At 43.9% G+C, this 24,028-nt stretch overlaps 1 protein-coding gene across 4 annotated transcripts in view; it reads left to right on the top strand.

Moving 5' to 3' along the window:
• Positions 1-1,083: 1,083 nt before the first annotated feature.
• Positions 1,084-24,028, top strand: part of KIAA1549L (KIAA1549 like) — a 233,171-nt gene continuing 210,226 nt past the window's right edge. For 2 of the 4 annotated variants that reach the window (XM_030560295.1, XM_030560296.1), the window contains exon 1: positions 1,084-1,486. In XM_030560295.1, coding sequence (XP_030416155.1) covers positions 1,270-1,486 — 217 coding nt within the window. In that variant the 5' untranslated portion in view covers positions 1,084-1,269. The remainder of the gene's footprint in view (positions 1,487-24,028) is intronic. The other 2 variants (XM_030560297.1, XM_030560300.1) reach the window with 1 other exon arrangement.

Raw genomic sequence — 24,028 nt, forward strand, 5'->3', positions numbered from 1 at the left:
AATGGCATTTGAATGAATAGAGCTGAATTCATATGTTAAAAAAATAAAAGAAAGCTGCATCCTGGTGCCTGCACATAATAATAAAGGTTATGAGAAAGACCAGGCCTATATACTGAAACTGCAATGAGTGGGATGTCAATAGGATAAAAAGAAGTTGGGGTAGCTGCCTCATTCATTCTTCTGGCTCTGTGCTTGCACCCACATCATTTTCAGGTTCTTGTATATTTTTTGTTGTATTAAAGGTTAGACTCTCACATTTGGGCTTTAACAGGTTGAGACCTTTGCTGAGAAAGTCAGCTGTAACCTCTTCCTTATCCTCCCTTAAATTATAGGGCAGGATACGGTTGCAAATAGATTAGTAATCTCTGACCCATTTCTTTGTGCTGTTTTCATTGAAAATGGTCACTCCTTGAAGAGAAAAGTTGAAGTAGTACTGCTGGCTGTAGGGCAATACTAAAAAACGAACGAGGAGGGAGGGGATAGTCCCAGCACAATAGTCCCACCAGGGTGGAGGAGAGGCTGGGGCGGGGGGGGGGCACTTGGCTGATTCACCACAGGGTGCTGTGCCCCCCCCTCCCCTTTCATTGGGCAAGGGCTCCGAGGTCGCACAGAGAAAGGGGGACCTGCTCTGAGGGAACTGCTCCAGGGCGTTAGGAGAAAAACACAGGTGGGCCAGAGCGAGCTGTGTCCGACTAATCTTTGCCAGGGCCGCAGCCCTGTGCTCCGCGCTGTACAGCAAGGCTGGGCAAGGGGCCGGGCGGGCACGAGACACCCCCGGGGCCGGGTTCTCGTGGCTGAGGAGCCCAGAAGGGGTCCCCCTCGCCCCAGCAGCGCCGCCTCCGCTGCTCAGCTCCGGCTCAAGAGCTGGGCGGGAGGGAGGGAGGGAGAGAGGAGGCGGTGGCTGGTTGCTACGTGATTCCTTTGTCGCTGCGGCGCCCTTGCCTGGCTCAGCTGCACGCGCGGCTCAGCCCCAGAGCGCGAGCCGGAGCCGGAGCCGGAGCAGAACAGCCAGCTAGGGGCACCGGCGCCGCGTCCCCCTGAACCCAGCGTGGGCAGCCAGCGCTGGCCGGGGAGAGGCGCGGGCGCCATGGGGTCCCCCAGCCGCAGCCGCTCCTCGCAGTCCCTGTCCCGGCTGTAAGGCGGCGGCGCGGCCCCTCTCCTGCACCCTCCCCCGGGGCCGGGGGGCCATGGCCAGCGGAGCTCCGTGAGCCGTGGGACTCCCGGGCGCTTCTGGACGCAGGGAGCGGCATTGATGTGTGAGCCCCACAAATGGCTCTCGGGGAGGAGCGGGCCGATCAGAGGTGTGAGCATCCCGGGCACCTGGGGGACCTGTTTGCCGCCTCTCTGCCTTGGGCAGCTGGCAGAGCCCTAGGATGCCCTGATCGGCGGAGCTCCCAGCCACCTACCAGCCAAGGGGCCATCTCCAGGGCTGTCATGCTGATTGGGGTGATCCTAGCCCTTTTCCAGAGTGTCCAGGCTGAGCAGGGTAAGGAAAACGCCTTGATCTTTCAATCCTCTCCGGACCGGAGCGGTGCACTGAGCAGGGACCACTCTTTCCGGGGGGCTGGTTTCTTACACGGAGATGGCTGCAGGGTGCATATCCATATTTTTGTTACAAGCTACTGCTGTGTCAGAAACCTGCCTTCGGAAGACGGTACCATTCATTGCGAGGATGGGTCTGCAGGGCGGTTCGGGTTTGATTTAAATAAAAGTTACAGCTACCTGCGTATTAGCCGCACTTCACTGCAATGGAAAGGGATCTGTTATATTTGGTATATGTCTATAATACTTTGCTAAGGGTGAGATAAACGGATAACTGAAGTCTAAAATATGTAATCCAGACTTCCTCCTCCTTCCAGCAGAGGTTAAATATAATGGAAGAGAGGCATTCTATCTGCTTTTCTTCTTTTGTTGTAGAAATCCTACACATAAGGAGCTCTCTGGTCCATTTTAGTCAGCACAAGACTAATATCATCCTCTTTTCCTGTGGGACAATCTGCTACTATTAGCTCTTGTACCTGGCAGGGAAAGAGAGACTGCAAGAAGCTTTTGTTAAACTACAGGATCGTTTCCTTTGAGGGCCGTTTTTGGGGGGTCGGGGAGGGGCAGGTTCTTATGAGAGCTGAGTGTAAAGCAAATCTCAAATGCAATTTAGAATTCTAAGTATGTCTAGGTTACATTTTTCTGATTTTCTTGACTGTTTTGGAAGTCCATTCTATATTGTCTTTAGTTTTGATAGTAATAATTTTACTGGTTGGCCTCAATGCAAGAATAGTTACTGTTTGGAAAGAGAGTGGGCATGTTTATTGAGTGGTAATTAGATGTATTATACTAACATTTCAGACGCCAAGAAGTGTAAATCTAAGGCTATGCTAATATAGTAGAAGTAGACTAGTACCAATATAAGGCTAAATTAGTGCCCTGGCTTTAAAAAATAACACAAATGTATACACTGCCCTATTTTTGACAAATCTCTTATTGCTTACTGTATTTCTGTTGCTGTTTCATGTTTAAATGGTAAAATGAATACTGTAGTTGGCTAACTAAGAGGTCATTCCATTTCTTTGATAATGAGCTCCCATGTATCTACTTGCTTTTAGAATGAATGTACAGTAATTGTGTGCAATTGATGTAGGGTATGGCTATAATGTAAAACAGATTCTAATTTACAAATTGTGAATTTAAAAAGAACCAGTGCTTCATACTTCATTACTTGCCCTGAATTTATAAATACTGTAGTTTGATTTATTCATATAAGATAAATTAATCTTTGTGGCACAGGATTGGGGGAACTAGACATTTTTCTTTTCATCTATAAGCATCGTACTTGACAACTCAGTCTACGTTTCATATTAACTCTCACATTGTCTAAATTAAAAAATGAAATATATCCACTTTAATACAGCCCATCTTTCATGACTAAATTTTTAATTTGGGGAAGGCAATGGGATATGCATTTTTCTTCTTAAGGTCCCTATATCATTTGGTCTGGTTAGTAGTCAACAAAAGTATTTACAATACGATTGCGCCTTGATCACCTTTGTGAAATAATAATGAGCTTGCCTTTATGTATAATATTTAATTCAGAAGAATCCCAAAACATTTGCAAAGCTATATATGAATCACATTGCCAGTAGTGAAATAAAAAGCTGATAATTTGCCAAATAGCATACAGCAAAGCTACCTAACAGCGGCATAATACAGGAAGTGAAAAATACTGACCAATACAGGGGAATTTTAGATAGGTCATAGAATATAATTACCTAAATTGGAAATAGGACAGGATTGGGGGTCATTAATAAAAAAAGAAACTGCACTTTAGGGATGATACGTAATTTTGAAATGAAGCAGTTGGAACATAATTAAACTATTGTAATTAGTAGCGTTTTGAGTGAAGTTACAAATACAACATCCTTAAATTTATATGGATTTATGATTAATTTATTTTATTGTCATTTGAATAATTTGTTTAATTTGAATTTTCATCAGCATAAAAGCTTCTGCCTTCCATTTAGATATAGGGTGTGAAATCTTGGTCTCACTGAAATCAATGGAAAAACTCTCACTGCCTTCAACAGGGCCAGGATTTCACTCCAGAATACTCTTTTTTTTTTCTTATGAGGGTTCTTGAAACATTTTTCTTCTTGTTAGTTTATAAAATTCAACCAATCAAATGCTAATACATATGTAGCTTTGCACTTGAATAACAGATTGAATCTAATGTAAATATGTGCAGCCAAATTATCTGTTGGTGTAAATTGGCTCAGCTCCATTGACTTCAGTGGTTGTACCAGTTCTTATACTAGGCCCATCACTGTTATCTGAGTGACTTCCAACGGTGCAGTAAGCAATGTAACTATTATTTGTCATGTGTTATTCCTTCTCCAGGCTTCTCCACAGGGTGGGAAATTTGCATGTGTTTTTTTGTTGTTGTTTTAGTGTATGGTTTGTGTATGGCCTTTTGTGTATGAAGGCAAAGAGGTGTGTTTTGTTCATGGAGGGGAAAGAAAATGTGGTCTATGGTTGCTCTGAGGTCCTGAGCAATTCATAAAGAAGAACTTTAGTTTTGTGAAAGTAGAGTTGGTTTTTAAATAGTGGTTGTGTCCTGAGGGTTGGTGATATGGGATTATAGCTACCAGAAATGTGTGTATCCGCTGACCTTGGTAGAAAATGTAACATGAATTAATTCCCCTGCAAGGAACTCCTTACAGCAGTGTTTCCCAAACTTGGGATGCCGCTTGTGTAGGGAAAGCCCCTGGTGGGCCTGGCCAGTTTGTTTACCTGCTGCGTCTGCAGGTTTGGCTGATTGTGGCTCCCACTGGCTGCGTTTCGCCGCTCCAGGCCAATGGGAGCTGCTGGAAGCGGCAGTCGGTACGTCCCTCAGCCCGCGCTGCTTCCAGCAGCTCCCATTGGCCTGGAGCAGCAAACCGTGGCCAGTGGGAGCCGTGATCGGCCGGACCCGCAGCCGGGGCAGGTAAACAAACCATCCCATCCTGCCAGGAGCTTTCTCTGTACAAGTGGCATCCCAAGTTTGGAAAACACTGCCTTACAGGATCAGTCTTTCTACCTCTGTGCTTGTACTGAGCCAAACACAACAGGGCCCCGGTGTTGAACAAAGCCTTAGAGAAAGCAACAGATCCAAAACTCTGTTGTGTGTAGGTAAGCTCTGTCCAGGTGGGAGAACATCTGGAGCTGTTTGCAGGGACTGCAGAGGGACAGGAGAGACCACGGGCCTGCTTCCAACCCAGGGTACTCACTGGAGGGAAGGGGCTTTCCCACCTACTCTGCAGTGTGAGGTGGCAAGGAAGAACAGCTGGAGCTATCCAGGCTGGAAGAAGGGCCCACTGGTCTGCAGTGGTGGAGCATATTGGCTGAAGCATTTGGATTGAGGGGTTGCAGCTGGTGAGCACAGGGGACATGGAAAAAAATGGTAATTAAGAAGAGTTGCCTTTTTCATTTTGCTGATAGTTAGTCTGTTCAGTTTAGATGGTGAGCTTGTCATGGGAAAGGCCATATCTTCCCATGTGTTTACAGAGCATTAGCCCAATGGGTCCCTACTGTAAGTAATAATAATTGCATAAATAATAATGGCCCGGTGCCCCTTAATATTACCTGGAGCTTTGGTTCAATGACTCAGAGAGCACAGTGTCACCTGGTGAATTGCCAGCACTATTCTCCATAGATCTGAGGTTTTCTGTGTATGTCTCCTGTCTGAGTACTGAGTAACTTCTGAGAACAAATGAGATCACTGCCCAAATTGGCATATCTGTAAGTATATTTCAGTCAAAGTTCTGATAGATAGGTGTTCACATCACAAAAACTGCCATCAGAAATGGCGCCTTTGCTGCTAACCTCAGTGAGCATGCCAAGGATTTCACGTGCATGGTGAATGAGCTACTTTCTAAATGCTAAGGTAGTTCCTCCAGTGCAGAGCTGACACACATTACTGAGGTACTGTGGAAAGTTTGCAGTGTCACTGGCCATACTATCCTTTTTCTCTTAATTCTGTAGACGTATCAATCCAGCGTTTTTCGTGAGCATTAAACTACTAATTTCTTTTCCTGATAGATGATGTTTACTGGTTTTGATAATTCAAATAGAACAAAATGTATGTAAATGCTTGCCCTAGGAAAATGAATAGCAGAGTTGGAAATTAACCAATGAAATGTTATTTGCAAAGTCTCAAATCTTGCCTCATTTTAGCCAAAACACAGTAGAACCACTGTGGTTCTGCTGCATGGGATGGAGGAAGTAGGCTATGGAAAGCATGTGGGGAGTGGGGGTCTATACATCTCTGGGAATTGTGCTTCTTTATGTGGGTGCGTTAGAGGGCACGATTGATGAATACATATTACATAAACCTGGTCCTTGTAGATTGAGAGTCCGAAAGGAACACATTAATTGGTGCAAAGCTAGATTACTCTTGGTGTTTGTGTGGGGATGGAGGATTTCAGATATCTTAATTAAATTAATATCTAAATAGGTTGTATGATACCACATCCTATGTAGGGAAGGACAAGTGAATTATATTGTAAACTAGGGTTACATGTTTAAAGTATGTCCATGTTTACATTATTAATGCCCCTACATCTAACTGACTTTGGGGTATTGCTTTTTTGGGACCTCCAGTATTGTGCTTGACTTAGTATCATAAATTCTCTTAATTTTCCACAGTGCTGCATTTTGAAAGTCCCCATCAACTTATGCTTGGAGTCAGACTGATGGTGGCAGAGAATGCTGCCTACTCATTCTATTCCCTCAGTAGCTGGATGTTTCTGCTGAAATGATGAGGACTGAAACAGTTAACAGTGCTGACATTTACCTTATTGTCTGGCCTAAAACTCTATAATTCTATGTTAGGCTTCAGAGTCAACATATCACTGAAATGAGTGGGGACACTGCAATCTTCTGAGAACTGTTGTTTTAGACTGACTCAGGGAGGAAACACTGCAATGGTGGGACAGATCCACATTTTGCATGCAGTCATAAGCACCTGGCTCAGTTTGACCGCACACTGGTAATACTTCACATTGCTCTCATTGACACTTGCTCTCCGGCAAGAGGAAGGTGCATCTCTAACAGTTTGTGGATGGACATACATCTAGGTCTCCTCAGCTAATAAAACTCAGAGGAAAAATTCCATATTCAGATATTCATTAAGGCAACAGATATATGGGAGATAGTAAGAGCAATTTCTGTAATCTAAAGAAGTGGTTAGTGTTCTTGGTTCCTGTGCTTTAAGAGGTTGTGTTCTTGGAACAATGGGTCTTACAGAATGTCTCTGGAATTATTAAGGGGTGCTTTCCAAGGACAAGACAACTGGTTCTTCCATAAATAGTTTTTTAAAAAGTTGAGTAAATAATATTTTCATACTTGAGTAGAAGTTTTTGCAGGCCTTTTCTCAGAGAAGGAAGAAGTACAAAAGAACTCCAAACTAATTTCCACTTAACCAAACAGTCTGTGTTAAATAGAGGTGGCTAAGACAGAAATAGTAGGATTGTACCAAAGTAATATCACCTGCTTGAGTAAAAAGACAATTTAGCAGATAGACCTTTCTCCTTCTTAAAGCTCAAAGACTGCTGTGTATGCATGCACCTGAGGGGAGCAGTTGGTGCTGCTACCATGAGTTGAGGCCATCACTTCTCATCTCCCCTTAGAAGAGAGTACTGCTGATTCTGAATGTTGAAACACTACTTCATCTACACCCGTGTTCCAGCAGTCGGTATCTGAGCCAGCCGTACCTACTCATAGAGCCCTCATCACTGTAGTATTTGAGCATCTTACAATCAATAATGGATTGTATCCTCACAACACCCTTACGAGGTGGGAGTATTATCCTTTTACTGTTGAAGAACTGAATGCTTTTAAGATGTAAGTAACATGCTGGTAGGTATCTGAAGTATATCCACGAACACAGATTGTGCTTTTAAAAGATCCATTAACACGAGCCCAATGAGCGTCAGTTTCACTATCTTCTCCTAAACTGGGGAGCTATTTCAGAAACTAAAGATGAAAGTCTGCTTATGGTGTGTTCTTTGGGCTTTGTGCTAGAAATGAGATATAATAGAGTATATAGAAAAATGGAACAAACGTAATTTTTATATTCCTTATTGTCAAACCAGTGAAATTCCCTCTGGGATTGTGGGAGCCAGAGGGTGGTGGAGACAAATGAAAGAAGACTTGGAGCTAGGCTAAAAAATCCCCTCAACTCTTAGTTACTGCAAACTAAGCCAGTATATCTTGTCCATTATTTCTTCACCCATCTTCAATATACCAGTGTTATTTTCTAAGGGAAAACGCCTATTGATTTCAATAGACTTTGGTGAAGGCCCTAAATGAATATGTACAGCAGAGGTAAGCAGAATGCAAAACAGCTTCACATAAGTCTAGTCTACCAAAGTGCAAGAAGGAGGAAGAGAAGTTTAGAATATCAGTTATTTTTTTTTCCATATATGGTTTTATTTAGCTTAAATGTACCCGTAAGTATAATTATGGGAACATCTATTATTCTGTGTTAGTAAATATTCAGACATTTGTAGAGTTTAAAGCCAGAAGAGATCATTAAATCATCTAGTTTGACCTCCTGTCTATCACCAACCATTACATTTTACTCAATTACCCCTGTGTTAAGCCCAATAACTTGAGTTTGGTTAAAGCATATCCTCCAGAAAGGCATCCAGCCTTGATCTGAAAGCATAAAGAGATACAGAATCCCCCATCTCCCTTGGTAGTTTATTTCAGCAGTTAATCACCCTCACTGGTAAAAAGTTGTGTCCGATTTCTAATTTGAATTTATTTAGCTTCAGCTTCCAGCCACTGGTTTTTGTTATGCCTTTTACCACTAGATTAAAGAGCTCTTTAGTACCTGTTATTTTCTCCTCATGAAGGTATAGAATCATAGAATCTCATGGTTGGAAGGGATCTCAGGAGGTCATCTAGTCCAACCCCCTGCTCAAAGTAGGACCAATCCCCAACTAACTCATCCCAGCCAGGGCTTTATCAAGCCTGACCTTAAAAACCTCCAAGGAAGGAGATTCCACCACCTCCCTAGGTAACCCATTCTGATGCTTCACCACCTTCCTAGTGAAAAAGTTTTTCCTAATATCCAAGCTAAACCTTCCCCACTGCAACTTGAGACCATCTGCTACCACTGAGAACAGTCTAGATCCATCCTCTTTGGAACCTCCTTTCAGGTAGTTGAAAGCAGCTATCAAATTCCCCCTCATTCTTCTCTTCTGCAGGCTAAACAATCCCAGGTCCCTTAGCCTCTCCTTATAAGTCATACACTCCAGCCCCCTAATCATTTTTGTTGCCCTCTGCTGGACGCTTTCCAATTTTTCCACATCCTTCTTGTAGTGTGAGGCCCAAAACTGGACACAGTACTCCAGATGATGCCTCACCAATGTCAAATAGAGAGGAATGATCACATCCCTCAATCTACTGGCAATGCCCCTACTTATACAGCCCAAATTCCTGTTAGCCTTCTTGGCAACAAGGGTGCACTGTTGACTCATATCCAGCTTCTCGTCCACTGTAATCCCTTGACTTTAGCAAAGCTTTTGATATGGTCTCCCACAATATTCTTGCCAGCAAGTTAAAGTAGTATTGGCTGGATGAATAGACTATAAAGTGGATAGAAAGCTGGCTAGATCATTGGGATCAAGAGGTAGTGATCAATGGATACATGTCTAGTTGGCAGCTGGTATCAAGCGGAGTGCCCCAAGGGTCGGTCCTGGGGCTGGTTTTGTTCAATATCTTCATTAATGATCTGGAGGACAGCATGGGACCACACCCTCAGCAAATTTGCAGATGACACTAAACTGGGAGGAGTTTAGATACACTGGAGGGTAGGGATAGGATACAGAGGGACCTAGACAAATTAGGGGATTGGGCCAAAAGAAATCTGATGAGGTTCAACAAGGACAAGTAGAGAGTCCTGCGCTTAGAGTGGAAGAATCCCATGCACTGCTACAGACTAGGGACCGAGTGGCTAGGCAGCAGTTATGCAGAAAAGGACCTGGGGTTACAGTGGATGAGAAGCTGGATATGAGTCGACAGTGTGCCCTTGTTGCCAAGAAAGCTGATGGCATATTGGGCTGTATAAGTTGGAGCATTGCCATCAGATTGAGGGATGTGATCATTCCCCTCTGTTCAACACTGATGATGCCTCATCTGTAATACTGTGTCCAGTTTTGGGCCCAATGCTACAAGATACTTATATACTGTAATCTAATCATCTCTCAATCTTCTTTTTGATAAACTAAACAGATTGAGATCTCTAAGTCTCACACTGTAAAATATTTTCTTCAGCCAACAAATCATTTGTATGGTTCTTTTTTGCCCCTTCTCCAGTTTTCAACATCCTTTGTAAAATATGGACACCAAAACTGTATGCATGTTCCAATATTGGTCTCATCAGTGCCATATACAAATGTAAAAATCACTTCCCTACTCCTACTCACCACTCTCCTGTTTATGCAGTGTCAATGTAGCCGTGTTGGTCCCAGGGTATCAGAGAGACTGGATGCATGAGGTAATATCTTTTAGTGGACCACTTTCTGTTGGTGAGAGAGACAAGCTTTTGATCTTACACAGAGCTGCTCTTCAGATCTGAGAAACTTGAAGTTTAGGTCACCTGAAGAAGAGCTCTGTGTACGCTCTAAAGGTTCTCTCTCTTACCAACAGAATGTGGTCCAGTAAAAGATATTACCTCACCTATCTGGTCTCTCTAACTCACTCGTTTATACATTCTATGTAGTAGAATGAGCATCTGTATCTGCTAATGTTTCAGTGATAGGGTTGCCAACATTCTAATCACACAAAACCGAAAACCCTTGCACTGCCCCCTGCTCATTCCATCCCCCCCAATTGCTTGCCCACCCTCACTCACTTTCACTGGGCTGGGGGTGCAGGGAGGTGGTGAGGGCTCTGTATGGGGGTGTGGGCTCTGGGGTGGGGCCAGGGATGAGGGTTGTGGGGTGGAGGAGGGGGCTCAGGGCTGGGACAGGGGGTTGGGATGCAGGAGGGGGTTCAGGGTGCGGTGTCCGGGAGAGCTTTTGGGTATGGGAGGTGGTTCTCACCTGGGGCAGGGGTTTGGGATGCAGGAAGGAGTTTGCGATGCGTGCTCTAGCCGGGTGGCGCTTACCTCAGGCGGTTCCCAGTCCACGGCACAGCAGGGCTAAGGCCGGCTCCCTGCCTGCCCTGGGTCTGCACGGCTCCTGGAAGTGGAGGCATGTCCCCTCTCCGGCTCCTAGATGGAGGGTTCAGGGAGCTCTGCATGCTGTCTGTACCTGCAGATGCTGCCCCTGCAGCTCTCATTGGCCGACTAGACTTTTAGCAGCCAAGAGAGCAACGCTGACCAGAGCTGCCAGGGTCCCTTTTCAGCCGGGCATTCTGGTTGAAAATGATGGCTGGCAACCCTATTCAGTGAATGTTTTTACAGAGGTGCTGCATTTCTCCACTACTTTTTAACCCATGTATCCTATTTCTGTTTCTGTGAATATGGTGGGAAAAGTGTATTTGTTGTCATGGTATACATTTTCAGTGGCGATCCAGTGTCTGGTCTGTTCATGTGTGCTGATATTTGTAGTTTGGAGAGTGGGTTATGATGCATTGATTAGACTTGCTGCTGAAAATCTTCACTGCCTTACTCTCACACGTGCATTTTCTTTCAGGATGACTGACAGTCATCCATGTTGAATGTAAGATTGCCTGCCACTTTATTTACAGGCAACACAACTGGAAACCATGTACCTATACAATGAAATGTAAAATTTCTAAAACAAAAAAAATCCATCTGAAGGTCAGTTAGCAAAATCTAGCAGGATTATTCTGTGTTATTCCACCTTCTAGAGAACCTATACTTTCATTACAATAATTGTTTGGACGCAAATAAATGAAGAATCTTTAGCTAGCTAGTTTAAATGGCTTCAAAGGATCTGTATTCATAAAATGAAACCCTTTGGTGATCACTTGCGAAGAGTAACACAGGGAAGTTGTTTTGTAGTGAAGTGCAAATTGTGAATGGTGTAGAACAAATTTTTAAAAGGCAGTGAGTCAGAGGCTCATTAAAAATTAGTTTATATTTTTATATATATGAAATTAAAAAGAAAAATGTTGATGTTTCTAGAAAAGTAATGGAAAAAATAAGATATATTACTTTTCTCACAGTTTCTTTAAAGTACTTTTTTGAACAGAGTCTGCTAAAATAAATATAGAGGCTGCTAAAGCAAAAATGGTAAGAAAACAGCTGGAAAAACTGAAGTTTACCCTTGAACAGTCAATTATCAAATAGTGGTTCTTTGTTTTGAAAAGAACAAAAGGAGCTAGATTGTTATTTTGTGTGTCACTGAAGTGCTGAGAAGCTGATTTAAAAGATACCATTATAGACTTAACTGGTCTTTTCTTTTAATCTGATGAACTGCTGGGGCAGATGGATGTATTGCTAGTAAAGGACTACATTTTTATAAGAGTCATGGCTAGTTAGAAAATGGAATGATGCACAGCTTTATCACTTTCCATGATTGCAGGATGTTCTAAGAACTGTGGTCTTTAAACTGGAGATTCCAGAGGCAATATGAGGGAACCCTCAAAACTCTCCTTTTCATTCATGGACTGTTTACATTAAATTTAATTTAGCATACTGCAGTCTGATTATGCGTCTGTGGTACTGTAGGTTTAAATGTATTTCTTTGACCCAGTATCAAAAACATTTTGGATGAAAGGTTTTTCTGCTTGCGATAAATGTTTAAAGGCTGATTTCAGAGCTGTTGAGAGTCCACAGAAGGTTTCAGCTGGAGTTGTAGATGCCCAGCACCTCTGAAAATCAAACCATCTTTTTCCCAATGATATCTGAAGTGTATAATGACATTAACATAACTAGTAGACTTTAAAAATACCAATGAGAGACAATCAATATACATGTTTGCATAACTCAGTGTTTTCAAAGCTGGAGCCAGCTCCGCTAATAATACCATTACACACAGGGAATCTATTCAGGGTTCAAATGTCCAAAAAAATGTAAATGTAACTAAATCTGAATGACCCAGAAACTCTTATTCTGGCTGTAATGGCTGCATCATTGAATCGCCACACTGCATAAGTACCTCAGTACAAATATTATTCATGAACCCATTAACTACTTACTAGAACTAAACTCATTGCTGTTTGAGAAACAAAAATTTACTTGGAGAAAATAGTTTAAAATTTTGAATCAGCCTTCCTCTTCAGCACAGAGAGTGGGAACCAGGTAGACGTGGGGTTTTATAAAGAGTATGGTATAGGGTTATCTCTGACACACCAGTTGGAAAAAAAGATTTGGCATTACTCAGTGGAGAGTATACATAGTATGGGATGCTATATTGGAAAACAGAAGGCAAGTTATTTGGGGGCAGGGATTGCATCCTTGTACATATTTGTACAGTGCTTACCTCCATATCTGTACAATGATTCTCATTGGGGCATTTGGGGGCTGCTGCAATATTAATGATAATAATTGCCCTAATTTATTTTTATTTGAAAAATAAAAAATGTGCCTATACAAAGCCCTAGGTGCTTGAATAAATAATTAAATAATTATTCTGATATTATTCTGCCAACCTGCCACCTACTTTAAAAAAAGAAAAGCTCTGTTCCATTCTCTCATCATTTTGGGAAGCCTTCTTCAAAAACTCTGTCCAACAATGTATATAACAAGATTGAGAAAAGTATTCGACATTTATCTGAAGAACAAGCATATCCAGTGTTCCCATAATTAATGATAAAATTTTTGGAATATTAAATCCCATGCTTCAGGGCTTAAACCAGTCTCTAGCTATTACAGATCAGGATGAGATTTATTGGAGGGGGTGGGAGGATTTAGATCTGGCTACTGCGGAGTTTTTACACCTTCCTCTGCAGTTTCTGGTACTGGTTGTTGTCAGAGACAGGAAAGTGGGCTAGACCAGGGGTTCTCAACCTTTTTCTTTCCACAGCCCAGCTGTGCCACAATAACTGTTTTCTGCATATAAAAGCAAGGGCTGGTGTTAGAGGGTAGCAAGAAGGGCAATTGCCCGGGGCCCCACACCACAGGGGGCAACATGAAGCTAAGTTGCTCAGGCTTCGGCTTCAGCCTCAGGTGGCAGGGCTCAGGGCCCCAGGCTGAAGTCCTGAATAGCGGGACTGGGGCTATATGCCCTGGGCCATAGGGAATCTAATGCCAGCCATGCTTGGTGGACCCCCTGAAACTTGCTCCTGGCCCCCCAGGGGGCCCCAGACTCCTGTTTGAGAACCACTGGGCTAGACAGCCCTCAGGTAGAGTTGCTAGGTGTCCTGTTTTTGACCAAAATGCTGACTGTGCTTTTAAAAGTCCGGTTGGTGGCGCAGGTGGGCTAAGGCAGACTCCCTGCTTGCTGTAGCTCTGTGCGGCTCCTGGAAGCAGTGGCATATTCCCACTCTGGCTCCTATCCGTAGGGGCAGCCAGGGGGTTCCGCACGCTGCCCCTGCCCCAAGTGCTGGCTTTGCAACTTCCATTGGCTGGGAACCGTGCCAATGGGAGCTACGGGGGCAGTGCCTGCAGATGGGGCAGTGTGCAGAGCCTCCTGGCCATACCTCCATGTAGGAGCCAGAGAGGGGACATGCTGCTGCTTCTGGGAGCTGCTTGAGGTAAACGCCTCCCGGAGCCTACACCCCAACCCCCTCCTGCCACCTAACCCCCTGCTCCAGCCCTGACCCTCTTTCTGCCCTCCGAACCCCTTGATCCCAGCCCGGAGCACGCTCCTGCACCCTAAACTCCTCATCCCCAGCCCTACCCCGGAGGTCGCAGCTCCTGCCCCAGGCCTGAACCCCTCCTGCTCTCTGAATCCCTCGGCCCTGAACCCCAAATCCCTCATCCTCAGTCCCACCCCAGAGCCCTCCCTCCTACATCCCAACCCCTTGCCCCAGCCCTGATCCCCTCCTGCCCTCCAAACCCCTCATTCCCAGCCCAGAGCATCCTCCTGCACCCCAAACCTCTCATCCCCAGCTGGAGCTCTCACCCTCCCTGCACCCCAACCCTCTGCCCCAGTCCAGAGTCCCCTGCCTTATCCTGAACCCCTCATTTCTGGCCCCCAGCTCAGAGTCCATACCCTCTCCCACATCCCAACCCCCTCCCTCAGCCCAGAGCTCCCTTCCATACTCCAAACCCCTCAGCTTCATCCCCCCAGCCTGGAGTCCCCTCCTGCACCTCTGGGCCCACCCCAGAGCCTGCACCCCCAGCTGGAGCCCTGACCCCCTCCCACTCCTCAACCCCCTGAGCCAGCCTCGTGAAAATGAGCAAGTGAGGGAGGGCAGGAGGAGGAGGGGATGGAGTAAACAGGGGTGGGGCCTTGGAGGCAAGGCGGGGCAGGGGTTAGGGCAAGGGTGTTCAGTTTTGTGCAAGTAGAAGGTTGGCAACCCTACCTTTAGGTCTGATTCAGTCTGGCAATTTCTACATTCCTATATAGATAATCAGAATAAATACTAAAAGGGATATAAGATATACGAGGGCTATAAACCCTCATTGTCAGGGCATACGCCAATCTTTCCCTGGAGGCAGATTATCTCATAACCACCTAATGCAGGGTTTCTTCCCCATCATACTCTGAAACATCTGCTTGTGGCCATGGTCACTGGCAGGGTATTGGACTAGGTGGCAATTCCTAATCAGGTAGATGTAAAAAGTATCCTGTTCCTTTCAGGGCCAAACACAAATACTGCAGAGCTTCTTTAACCCAAGGTAAAGGGATGGCTCACATCAGCCAGACTCCAGAAAGGAAGAGAGAACCTCACCATGTTCTGCCTTCAGCTCCAGTCCTCTTTCTGGAGAGTATTTTCTTGACAGGTTCTGCTAGATTTGGTTCCTGGCTCCCCACAAGACATCACTGTTTATGGTGTGCTGTGGAAATTAACTAATTTCTCACAATGACCTAGCTCTTCTACACTGCAAATCCTTGCATTCAGAGCAGGTAGCCGTCGTCCTCCTTGTAGCAAGAGTGGGAAAGTTGATACCTTTTCTATGAACCTGTGGGTTTATTCTGTAGATGCCATTAAGGCTGTATCTGTACAACAGACTTTGCTTAATGCAAGTTATATTGGCATAAAACTGCCACAGTTAGCATATCGCTACAAGCAGGGATATTCTTTACCAACTGGCAGACTACAATTGGTGAAGTTTTGAAATACCAGTGATCCCACGGCACCAAAGAAAGATTCACCCACCAGCTCAGGAGGTGCAGAATGACAGCTGAATGTGTTTTTGTCAGACCAAAGGCATGATGGCATTGTTTACTCATGAGATTGGATCTCAGTGAAAAAATATTCCAATTGTTGTGGCTGCTTGTTGTGTACTGCATAATATCTGTGAGGCAAAGGGACACAACCTGCCACCAGGGCGGAGGTGGAGTGGCTGTCTGCTGAGTTTGAATAGCTAGACACCAGGACTATTAGAAAAGCTCATCACAGAGCTATGCAGCTCAGGGAAGCCTTGAAAGGTTCACTTTACCAGTCACCCAGTTGAGTGAACTATACTGAACCTGCTCTTAAGTTGTAGGGGCTGTTAGGAATTGTATGATGCTTGCTGTACATGTATGAATATAACACTGTTTGTTAATACACTTATCAGTTATGTGGTGCTTGCTGTACCTTCATAATTATTACAGTTTGTCACTGATCCCATGAGTTCTGTTGCACTGTACAATAACAAGTTGTGTGTGCTTTCAGAAGTGCTAGGCATTCTGTATCACATGTTGTGAAATAATAAAGATAAACTATGTTCCCCAAAAAATAGATTTTTATTGCATTCCAAAACCAGTGCATAGAAACTATGTGAAATTAAAAAACCAAATACAATAAGAACTTCTGAAATAGTTACTGGAACAGGACTAAACAAGGGGAAAGAACATTCCTGTCCATTTCAGTCCATTTTGGCTGCACATTCAGCAACTGTGGCTCTCACAGGTCAGTGTATGTGAAGCTGTGGTTGTCCATACTGCCCCGCTGAGGTGGATTGGTAGGGGAAGGGATGCAGCCCCTAATGCCACATGGGATGTTGTGGGGGCATAGGGAGGTGCTAGAATGGAGTTCTCCATTGACTGAAAAAGGAGACAAGTCCATGCTTGTTGAACCTGTAAGTCCACAAGAGTCTGCAGCATTTGTGTTTCCTGCTAGAGAAGCCCCATTATGTCCTCGTGCATCTCCCTCTCTTTTGCCTGCTGGAACTCCTGGGCCTTTCATCTGTCCACTCTTTCCATCTCCATTCTCTCTGAAATATTTACCCTCCAGGCCCTCTGTTCGTGGTCTATTGCGGTGCTGCCTTTCCAGATCTCGCTGAACACATCATCTTGAGTTCTCATCTTTTTCCTCAGGTGTTCTGCAAGTGGGGAGTGCGGGGGTAGGGTGGGGGAGAGGTACTAGTCAAGGCCACAGCAGCAGCTACAGATAAAATACACACAGGCATCATTGTACGTATAATCACAATGGAAAGTGAAATTAAGATTCAAAACTCCCTCTCTTGCTTGCTTAAAGCTTTAAACAAGACGTGCTTATTGACACTGCAGCCTTGGAGCACTTGTGCACAGCACCACTCTCCAGCCCCTCCAAAAGGGGCTTAGGTGGAAGGGAAATGAGGTGGGAATTGCATGGAACAATACAATTTTTGCCTCTGTTTCCACGGGTCTGAAGGCTGGATAGTGGCACTGAGCACTGATACTATTTTCCACAGGCGGTGGTGGTTTTAGCTGGTATCTTCCTGCTGAAAGTAACAAAGGCACTGGAAAGCACTGCTGCTGCTGGTGTCCCAAAGCCACCAGGGCCTGTATGCTGCTAGTCTGTGTACTGCAATGGTGCCTGCTGCTGAGTGGTATAGGAAAGTGCCTACTGTGAAAGAAGAAATAAGGCAGCCATCCCTAGAAACCTTCGGGAGAGGATTACAGAGTGTTTCCATAAAAATTTCGTTGAGATCTCTCAGGAGGATTCAGGGGACCTCCCTGTGTACATCAGCAAACTGCTCTGCATGTCCCCCCTGCCACCTAACGCTACATGGGAATGAAAAGCAAACAGCCCTGCCTCTCCTTGTTGTGCCGCTACGTCTTCTACTATGAGTAAATTAATGAAAAGTTGATAGCTGTGTCCTGCTATGCTGGAGTTGGGCGCCATCTCTAAATTTAAACATTGTAATGGGAAAGGTGTTCACACACTTACCTAAGGTTCTTTCCCCTGTATTGGGCTCCCCAGAGCTTAAATGCTGGGACTGATAGGACTGTGGTGGAGTCTCAGATAGGTCATGGCTTGTGGCATAGCTGAACCCCAGTTACATAGTCCCCTAGTCTACTCCTTTTCTTCTTCCCCCTTGCTGTTCATGGCAGGGGTCTGTATTTTGGGCCCCCCGGAGGTATCCATGCTGGGCAGCAGGGCGTTGGTGGTGTCTCCACCAAGTGTGACATGCAGATGATATTTAAAAGTGGCAGGTCTGTTGCTCAGCACCAGATTGACTGTTGGTCTCCTTGACCCTGTGCCTGGAGCAGTTCCTTCTCTTTCAAGTGGTACTGCTGCTGATTCCTGTTATATCCCTTTTCCTGCATCCCCCAGTGCAATCTGCTCATACATGTCAATGTTTCTACAGCTGATCCATAGCTGTGCCTGCAGTCACTTCTCCTCACATGCCCAGGAGATCCAATATCTCATGTCTACTCCAGGCTGGAGTACCTCTGGAGCGTATTGCCAGCATGGTCGGTTGGGGAGTTGCACACAACAAGGGAGTGTTGCTGGGTGTACTCGCCACACTGGCCAATCAGGGAAAAGCCATTTCAAAAATTTGCAGTGTTTTTAAAGGGTGTGTGTGGCTTCCTGTCTCTGTGATTCAGGGCAGTGGAATTCACAATTGTGACCAGAGCAATCAGTGTCGGGCATTGTGGGACTGCTTCTGGTGGACTGTTAGGCTTGATATAGGTCACAAAGTGTCTATACTTGCATTGTGTCAATCCCCGTGCATCGACCATGGCTCAGTGCCACTTGGGAGGTGGAGTTACTGTGTTGCTGTAAAAGGGTGCTGAAAGTGGTGGGAGACGATTTTAAGGGTTGATGCAAGGTGGCTTACATTTACCTAACTTTGTAGTGTAGACCAGGCCTCAGTACTCTCCCACTTGTTCCTCCATCCTCACTTTACTTGCATTTTAAAAATTCTTTCCCAAGACCATCCTGCAGGGATGCTCACACTTGTGCATCCATTGCTAACCACAGTGCCCCTGCTAGCAAGAGCAGCATTGGAGTAAAATTGATGCAGTCGTTGCATGGGGATTAACTTTACTCTAAATGCAAAGTATTATATTTTCGATGAATGTAGGGTTTAGAGTGCTGCATTAGGGACACATTCAGTTGAAAACATACTGGGTGAAATCCTGGCCTCCTTGAAGTCAGTGGTAGCTCTGCCATCCATGGGGCCAGTATTTTACCCACTGTGGGATAGGACTATTGCATCCATGGCTGGTTTTTGGAGTATAGATCTTAATGTTCTATGTGGAGTACTTAATTAGGAATATTACTGTTTAATTGTAGTTCCTCCATAAGGCCACAAGTGAATCACAGAAGTTAATGGAACTACTCACATGCCTAAAATTAAGCACGTTAAGTGCTTTGTTGGATGGAGGCAAGAGTGTTCATCACCCTGCACATTAGATCCCTATATTAATCAAACCTATTGAGTATTATATGCTTTCCCAAGAAGTCAACAGTACATCTCTGCTGTTATATGTTTTACTTAGCAAAATAAAATTAACAAAGGGTATGTCTACACTATGGCCCTTACAGTGGCACAGCTGTAGTGCTGTAGCTACACTCCTGTAAGGTCTCCCACAAGCTTAATTAAACCACCCCCAATGAGGGGCAAGAGAGCATCTCCTGCCAACATAGCACTGTCCATACTGGCACTTTCATCAGTGAAACTTATGTCAGGCAAGGGTGTGTGTTTTTCACACCCTGATCGACAAAATTTTGCAGACAAGTGTTAGTGTAGACAAAGAAATTTGTAAAAAATATAGAAAAAATAAAGATAGTTGGAGAACAGTAAAGGAATTGAATTTTCCTTGAATAAAACCGAATATTCAAAATTGATCAAATGTGTTAATACATAAATATTATGAACATAATGCAAATCAGTATTATCACTGAATTTTGAGAGACAAGGTGGGTGAAGTAATATTTTTATTGAAACTACTTCTGTTAGAGGGAGATCAGTAACCCACCTTTGTCTCTCTATATCCTGGGACCAACACAGCTACAACTTCACTATGATCACTGAATGATAATCTTATCTAAATGTATTTGGGGAATGCAGTTTTGTTTGTATCAGTATTAACAATAGGTCACTTTATTATATGATATGATATAAATATATAGTACACTTCTATGCCTGTCATTATAGCAGTCCAATCTGTTTTTTTCCTATAAAATATCTATAGTTATTTAAAGTATTATACTAATTTGGTCCTGAATTTGTCTTTTGTCTTAGACAATTATTGCTAAAGTCGATCTTCTGTTGTGCATGTGAATAACATTAAGATTTCTCAGTATTCAACTATCAATTCTAAATTCATTTGATTTATTTTTAAATATTTCTATATTGCTTAGGCTTAATCACAAATATGTAATTATCTTAACTTTTATATCAATAGTGGTCTGATCAAACTGGCAGAATCTGACTGACTTCAGTGGGAGTTGGACTGGGCCCGAAGTGTATGTCACTGCCATTCTTAATTTCAACAATTTAAGGTGTTTGTTTTAATTGGGAGTTTGCCTAAGTAAACTCTATATTAAAAACTGATTACAGAACTCAGGATTTGGTCCCACACATTTAAAATCAAAATAAATTTTCATGTGGTATTTAAGTAATTTCCAGCTTTGAGTAACTTCATACATTTATGAATGCTTTCATGGATGTATCTTTATGCACGGTATAGAAAGCAGTCGTGTTCAAGGGCAATATTGGCCCTTTAAGAGTGAAGAGGCTAGTGCACCTGTGACTGACCTCCAGGTAGGCTTAAAAAGGGCACCTGGGGTTTAGAGGGGGAGAGTGGCAGGAGACAGAGCCTGAGAGGAGTCCAACACAGTAGGTGCCGGTGAGAGCTCCCTGAGACTTGGAGAGGGACAGGAAGAGTGGGCAGGAGTTGCTTGAGAGACACTTCTGGAGACCCAGTAGGGAGAGCTGAGTTCTCAGGAGAGCTGGAACAAGCTGTTGTTGAGAACTGACCAAACCAGGGGACCCCTGATAAATGGAAGGCTTAGGCAGTGCCCCTGTGAAAAGGGAGATGGTGCAGCTTGGACAGGGGAAGTTAAGTCCACAGCAAGAGGGTTGTTGTTGGACAGTGGATCCACTGAGCAGAGATAGGACTCCCAGGCAGGGAGGCGAGGAGGAGTGGGACACTGCAAAAGGGAAGTGTTGCATCTGAAGAAGTGGGTATTCACCCATGAAAGCTCATGCTCCAAAACATCTGTCAGTCTATAAGGTGCCACAGGATTCTTTGCTGCTTTTACAGATCCAGACTAACACGGCTACCCCTCTGATGCAAAAGGGGGAGTCCTTTGGGCAAAGACCGAGTGAAAAGCTGTGGGAAGACTGGTCACGCTCAGGCAGGGAGGCCTGGAGAGTGGGATGGTGGTCAGTGCAGGAGCAGCTCTATGTGTTTTGCCACCCCAAGCATGGCAGTCAGGCTGCTTTCAGCAGCATGCCTGAGAGAGGTTCCCGGTCCCGTGCTTTTGGCGTACCCGCCACCAAATTGCTGCCGAAGCCGCGGGACCGGCGGACCTCCTGCAGGCATGCCTCCGAAGGCAGCCTAACTACCTCCCTCACAGCAACAAACTGGCTTCCCCCTGTGGCTTGCCACTCCAGGCATGTGCTGGTGCCTGGAGCCGCCCCTGGGTCAGTGTCCGAAGGAACTGAGAACACAGTGCTGCTATTGACTGTCGGTTGGGTGACTTGCTGGTGGTGTCCCAGGAGAGGAGAATGGGCAAAACCTGCTGTATATTTGTTTATTTTGAAAAATGTTTTTATTACAAGGTTTTGGGGGAAGTTCTGCACTTGTGCATGTGAATAAATTATGCCCAAAGGTGGGTTTTGTACCAGACACTAAGAGACTATGTTCCTTTGTATGAGCTAGAGAAAGGGGAAGCTGAGGCAGGTGCACTGTTCTGCCACAGCCTGCTGCCGGAGGGCTACCTGCTGGACCACCTTATGACACAGACCGTCTCTCAAACAATAAGCATCACTGTTGGCTCTGCTTTTGTTCTGATAATATTCTGGAATGAGGGCTATATTCTCTCTGCTGGGCAAATGGGGCAAACTTCAGTAAGTCAGTGGAGATGCACCCATTTACACTAGTGGAGAATTTGTCCCATTACTATTTATTGTTTGTGCTGTAATAGTGACCAAGGAGAACAGGCATCATCATGCTAGGCATTGTTTAGATATAATGGAAGACAGTCCCTATCCCGAAGGGGGGGTATGCATGCATATATATATATATATAGATATAGATCTATATATCTATCTATAGATCTATATATGTATTTCTAAGGTGCTTAACTGTGTTGTATGCAATCATCATTCACATAATGAGTCTTCAAGGTCTCAATGTTCTTAAGAGAACTGGGTAAGTAGCATACAGTAAGTATTAGTCATATGTTTAGTAATCGTAATACACGAGTCATTCAGACCTCTTTACGGCCAGGTATGCATTTTCTAAGAAATGGTAAATTATTTCAATAGACTAGATGGAATGTCATCCAGAAGACAATATACAAAAGTCAGCTTTAGTACTTAACTTATTAATGTGTTGTTCAGATGTCCATGTCTCCGCTCTGGTTGGAGCTGTCATCTTGAGGAGTAGCTGGAACTTCTTCAGTCAAAGTGCTATGTAATTACAATTTTAATGTCATGGACTTTTCTTACTAGAAGAAGGAAAAATACCATGAATAAGTGCCTGTGTTTGATGGGTCTTCAAGGAGTCACTTCTTTAGACTCATATCTCTAAGATTGTCCATCCAGATGCTCTTTGACTAAAAGTGAAGAGAATCAAATAAAATGATTCATGCTTCTTTAAGGAAAATTCTGACTGGTGGTCTGTCTGTAACTGCTTTTCCTGTGGTCTGCACAGCAAAATAATTGGTGTAAAAAGCATGCTTTTTATCTTATTTTCCTTCATCCAGCAGCAAACCTCAACTTTCGCTGATAGTTTTAGCCACATGAAGCCACTTTCTTTTCACTACATCTCTCCTTTTTCAAGTCTGTCTACTTTTTACAATTGGTCCTTTGGTGTGGCTTCTGGTTGGATTGCTTTAATTTCTCCTGGTGTCTGAACCTTACCCTGAACAGTAAAATTTGACCTGCTGAAGAAGTTAAATTTAAGTTCTGCTCCTAGTGGTGTATATGCCTGATCATTCCCATGTGTGTTAAGTATTAATACCACTATATTGTCTTTTAAACACAAGGTTAATGCTTTAAAAATAATGTTTTATCTGTCATTTGCCAACTTCCTCATTTGATGTCTACTTAGACAGGAAAACTTCCTTCTTTCACTCTGTGGGTTGGTTCTCTGGAATGCTATTATGTGATTTAAAAAAAAGAAGAAGAAAAAACAACCCAGAAATCATATAAAGAAAAATAAATGCACTTTCATTATCCTAGTCCCATATTAGGTAACATCTTAATAGGAATGTCATTGTTCCTGTGGTCATAACATACTGATATTCTGATTTATAATAACATATGCATTTTAAGAGACCTGTTCTCATGCCCAGTACCAGATTTGCCATTTTTTGCTGGTGTCGTACTAGCACAATCTTCAGCTAAGGTGATTATTGGAAATGAAGAAAGGCAGTGATGTGCTGTCAATATTTTTGCATGGGCTTCCACAAAAATGGTCCCACTTCACCTGTGATAAACTCTGACTCTCAGAGAGTACATGCACCCAGAGGAATGGGTGAGTGACAGGAGAATGTATTTATTTGCTTCCCCATTTAAACAAAACTGGATTCTTAGAATTCTTATATTTATAGGAGAAATATCATGCAGAACACATATTAAGTGCACTTGACTGGAATTGTTTATACTTCTTTCTGGAAATACATACTGAGAATATTGATCGTGTAGCACAGGGTTCAATGTGTGTCACTTGAAATGGTGTGTGTGTACTAGGGTCACCAGGTGTCCAGTTTTCAACCGGAATACCTGGTAGAAAAAGGATCCTGGCAGCTCCAGTCAGCACTAGGGGTCGTTGACTGTCCAGTTGGCGGTATTGCAGCTTGGCTGGCAGGCTCCCTGATGGTGTCTCAATACATGGCTTCTGTTTATGAGATAAAAATGGATTTGCTTATCCATAGCTTTAATGATAAAGAATTAATGTATTTTAATAAACATTTATCCCCACTGGGTTGAAAGCAATATTTACACTCAATAAACTAGAGCTTTAAAAGCCACAATATTGCACGCTTTGCCTCTAAAATTTCATAATGATTTATGGTACACAGAATTGATCCTCCAATG

This window comes from Gopherus evgoodei, chromosome 4 (genome assembly GCF_007399415.2).
Source record: "Gopherus evgoodei ecotype Sinaloan lineage chromosome 4, rGopEvg1_v1.p, whole genome shotgun sequence".
NCBI lineage: Eukaryota > Metazoa > Chordata > Testudines > Testudinidae > Gopherus > Gopherus evgoodei.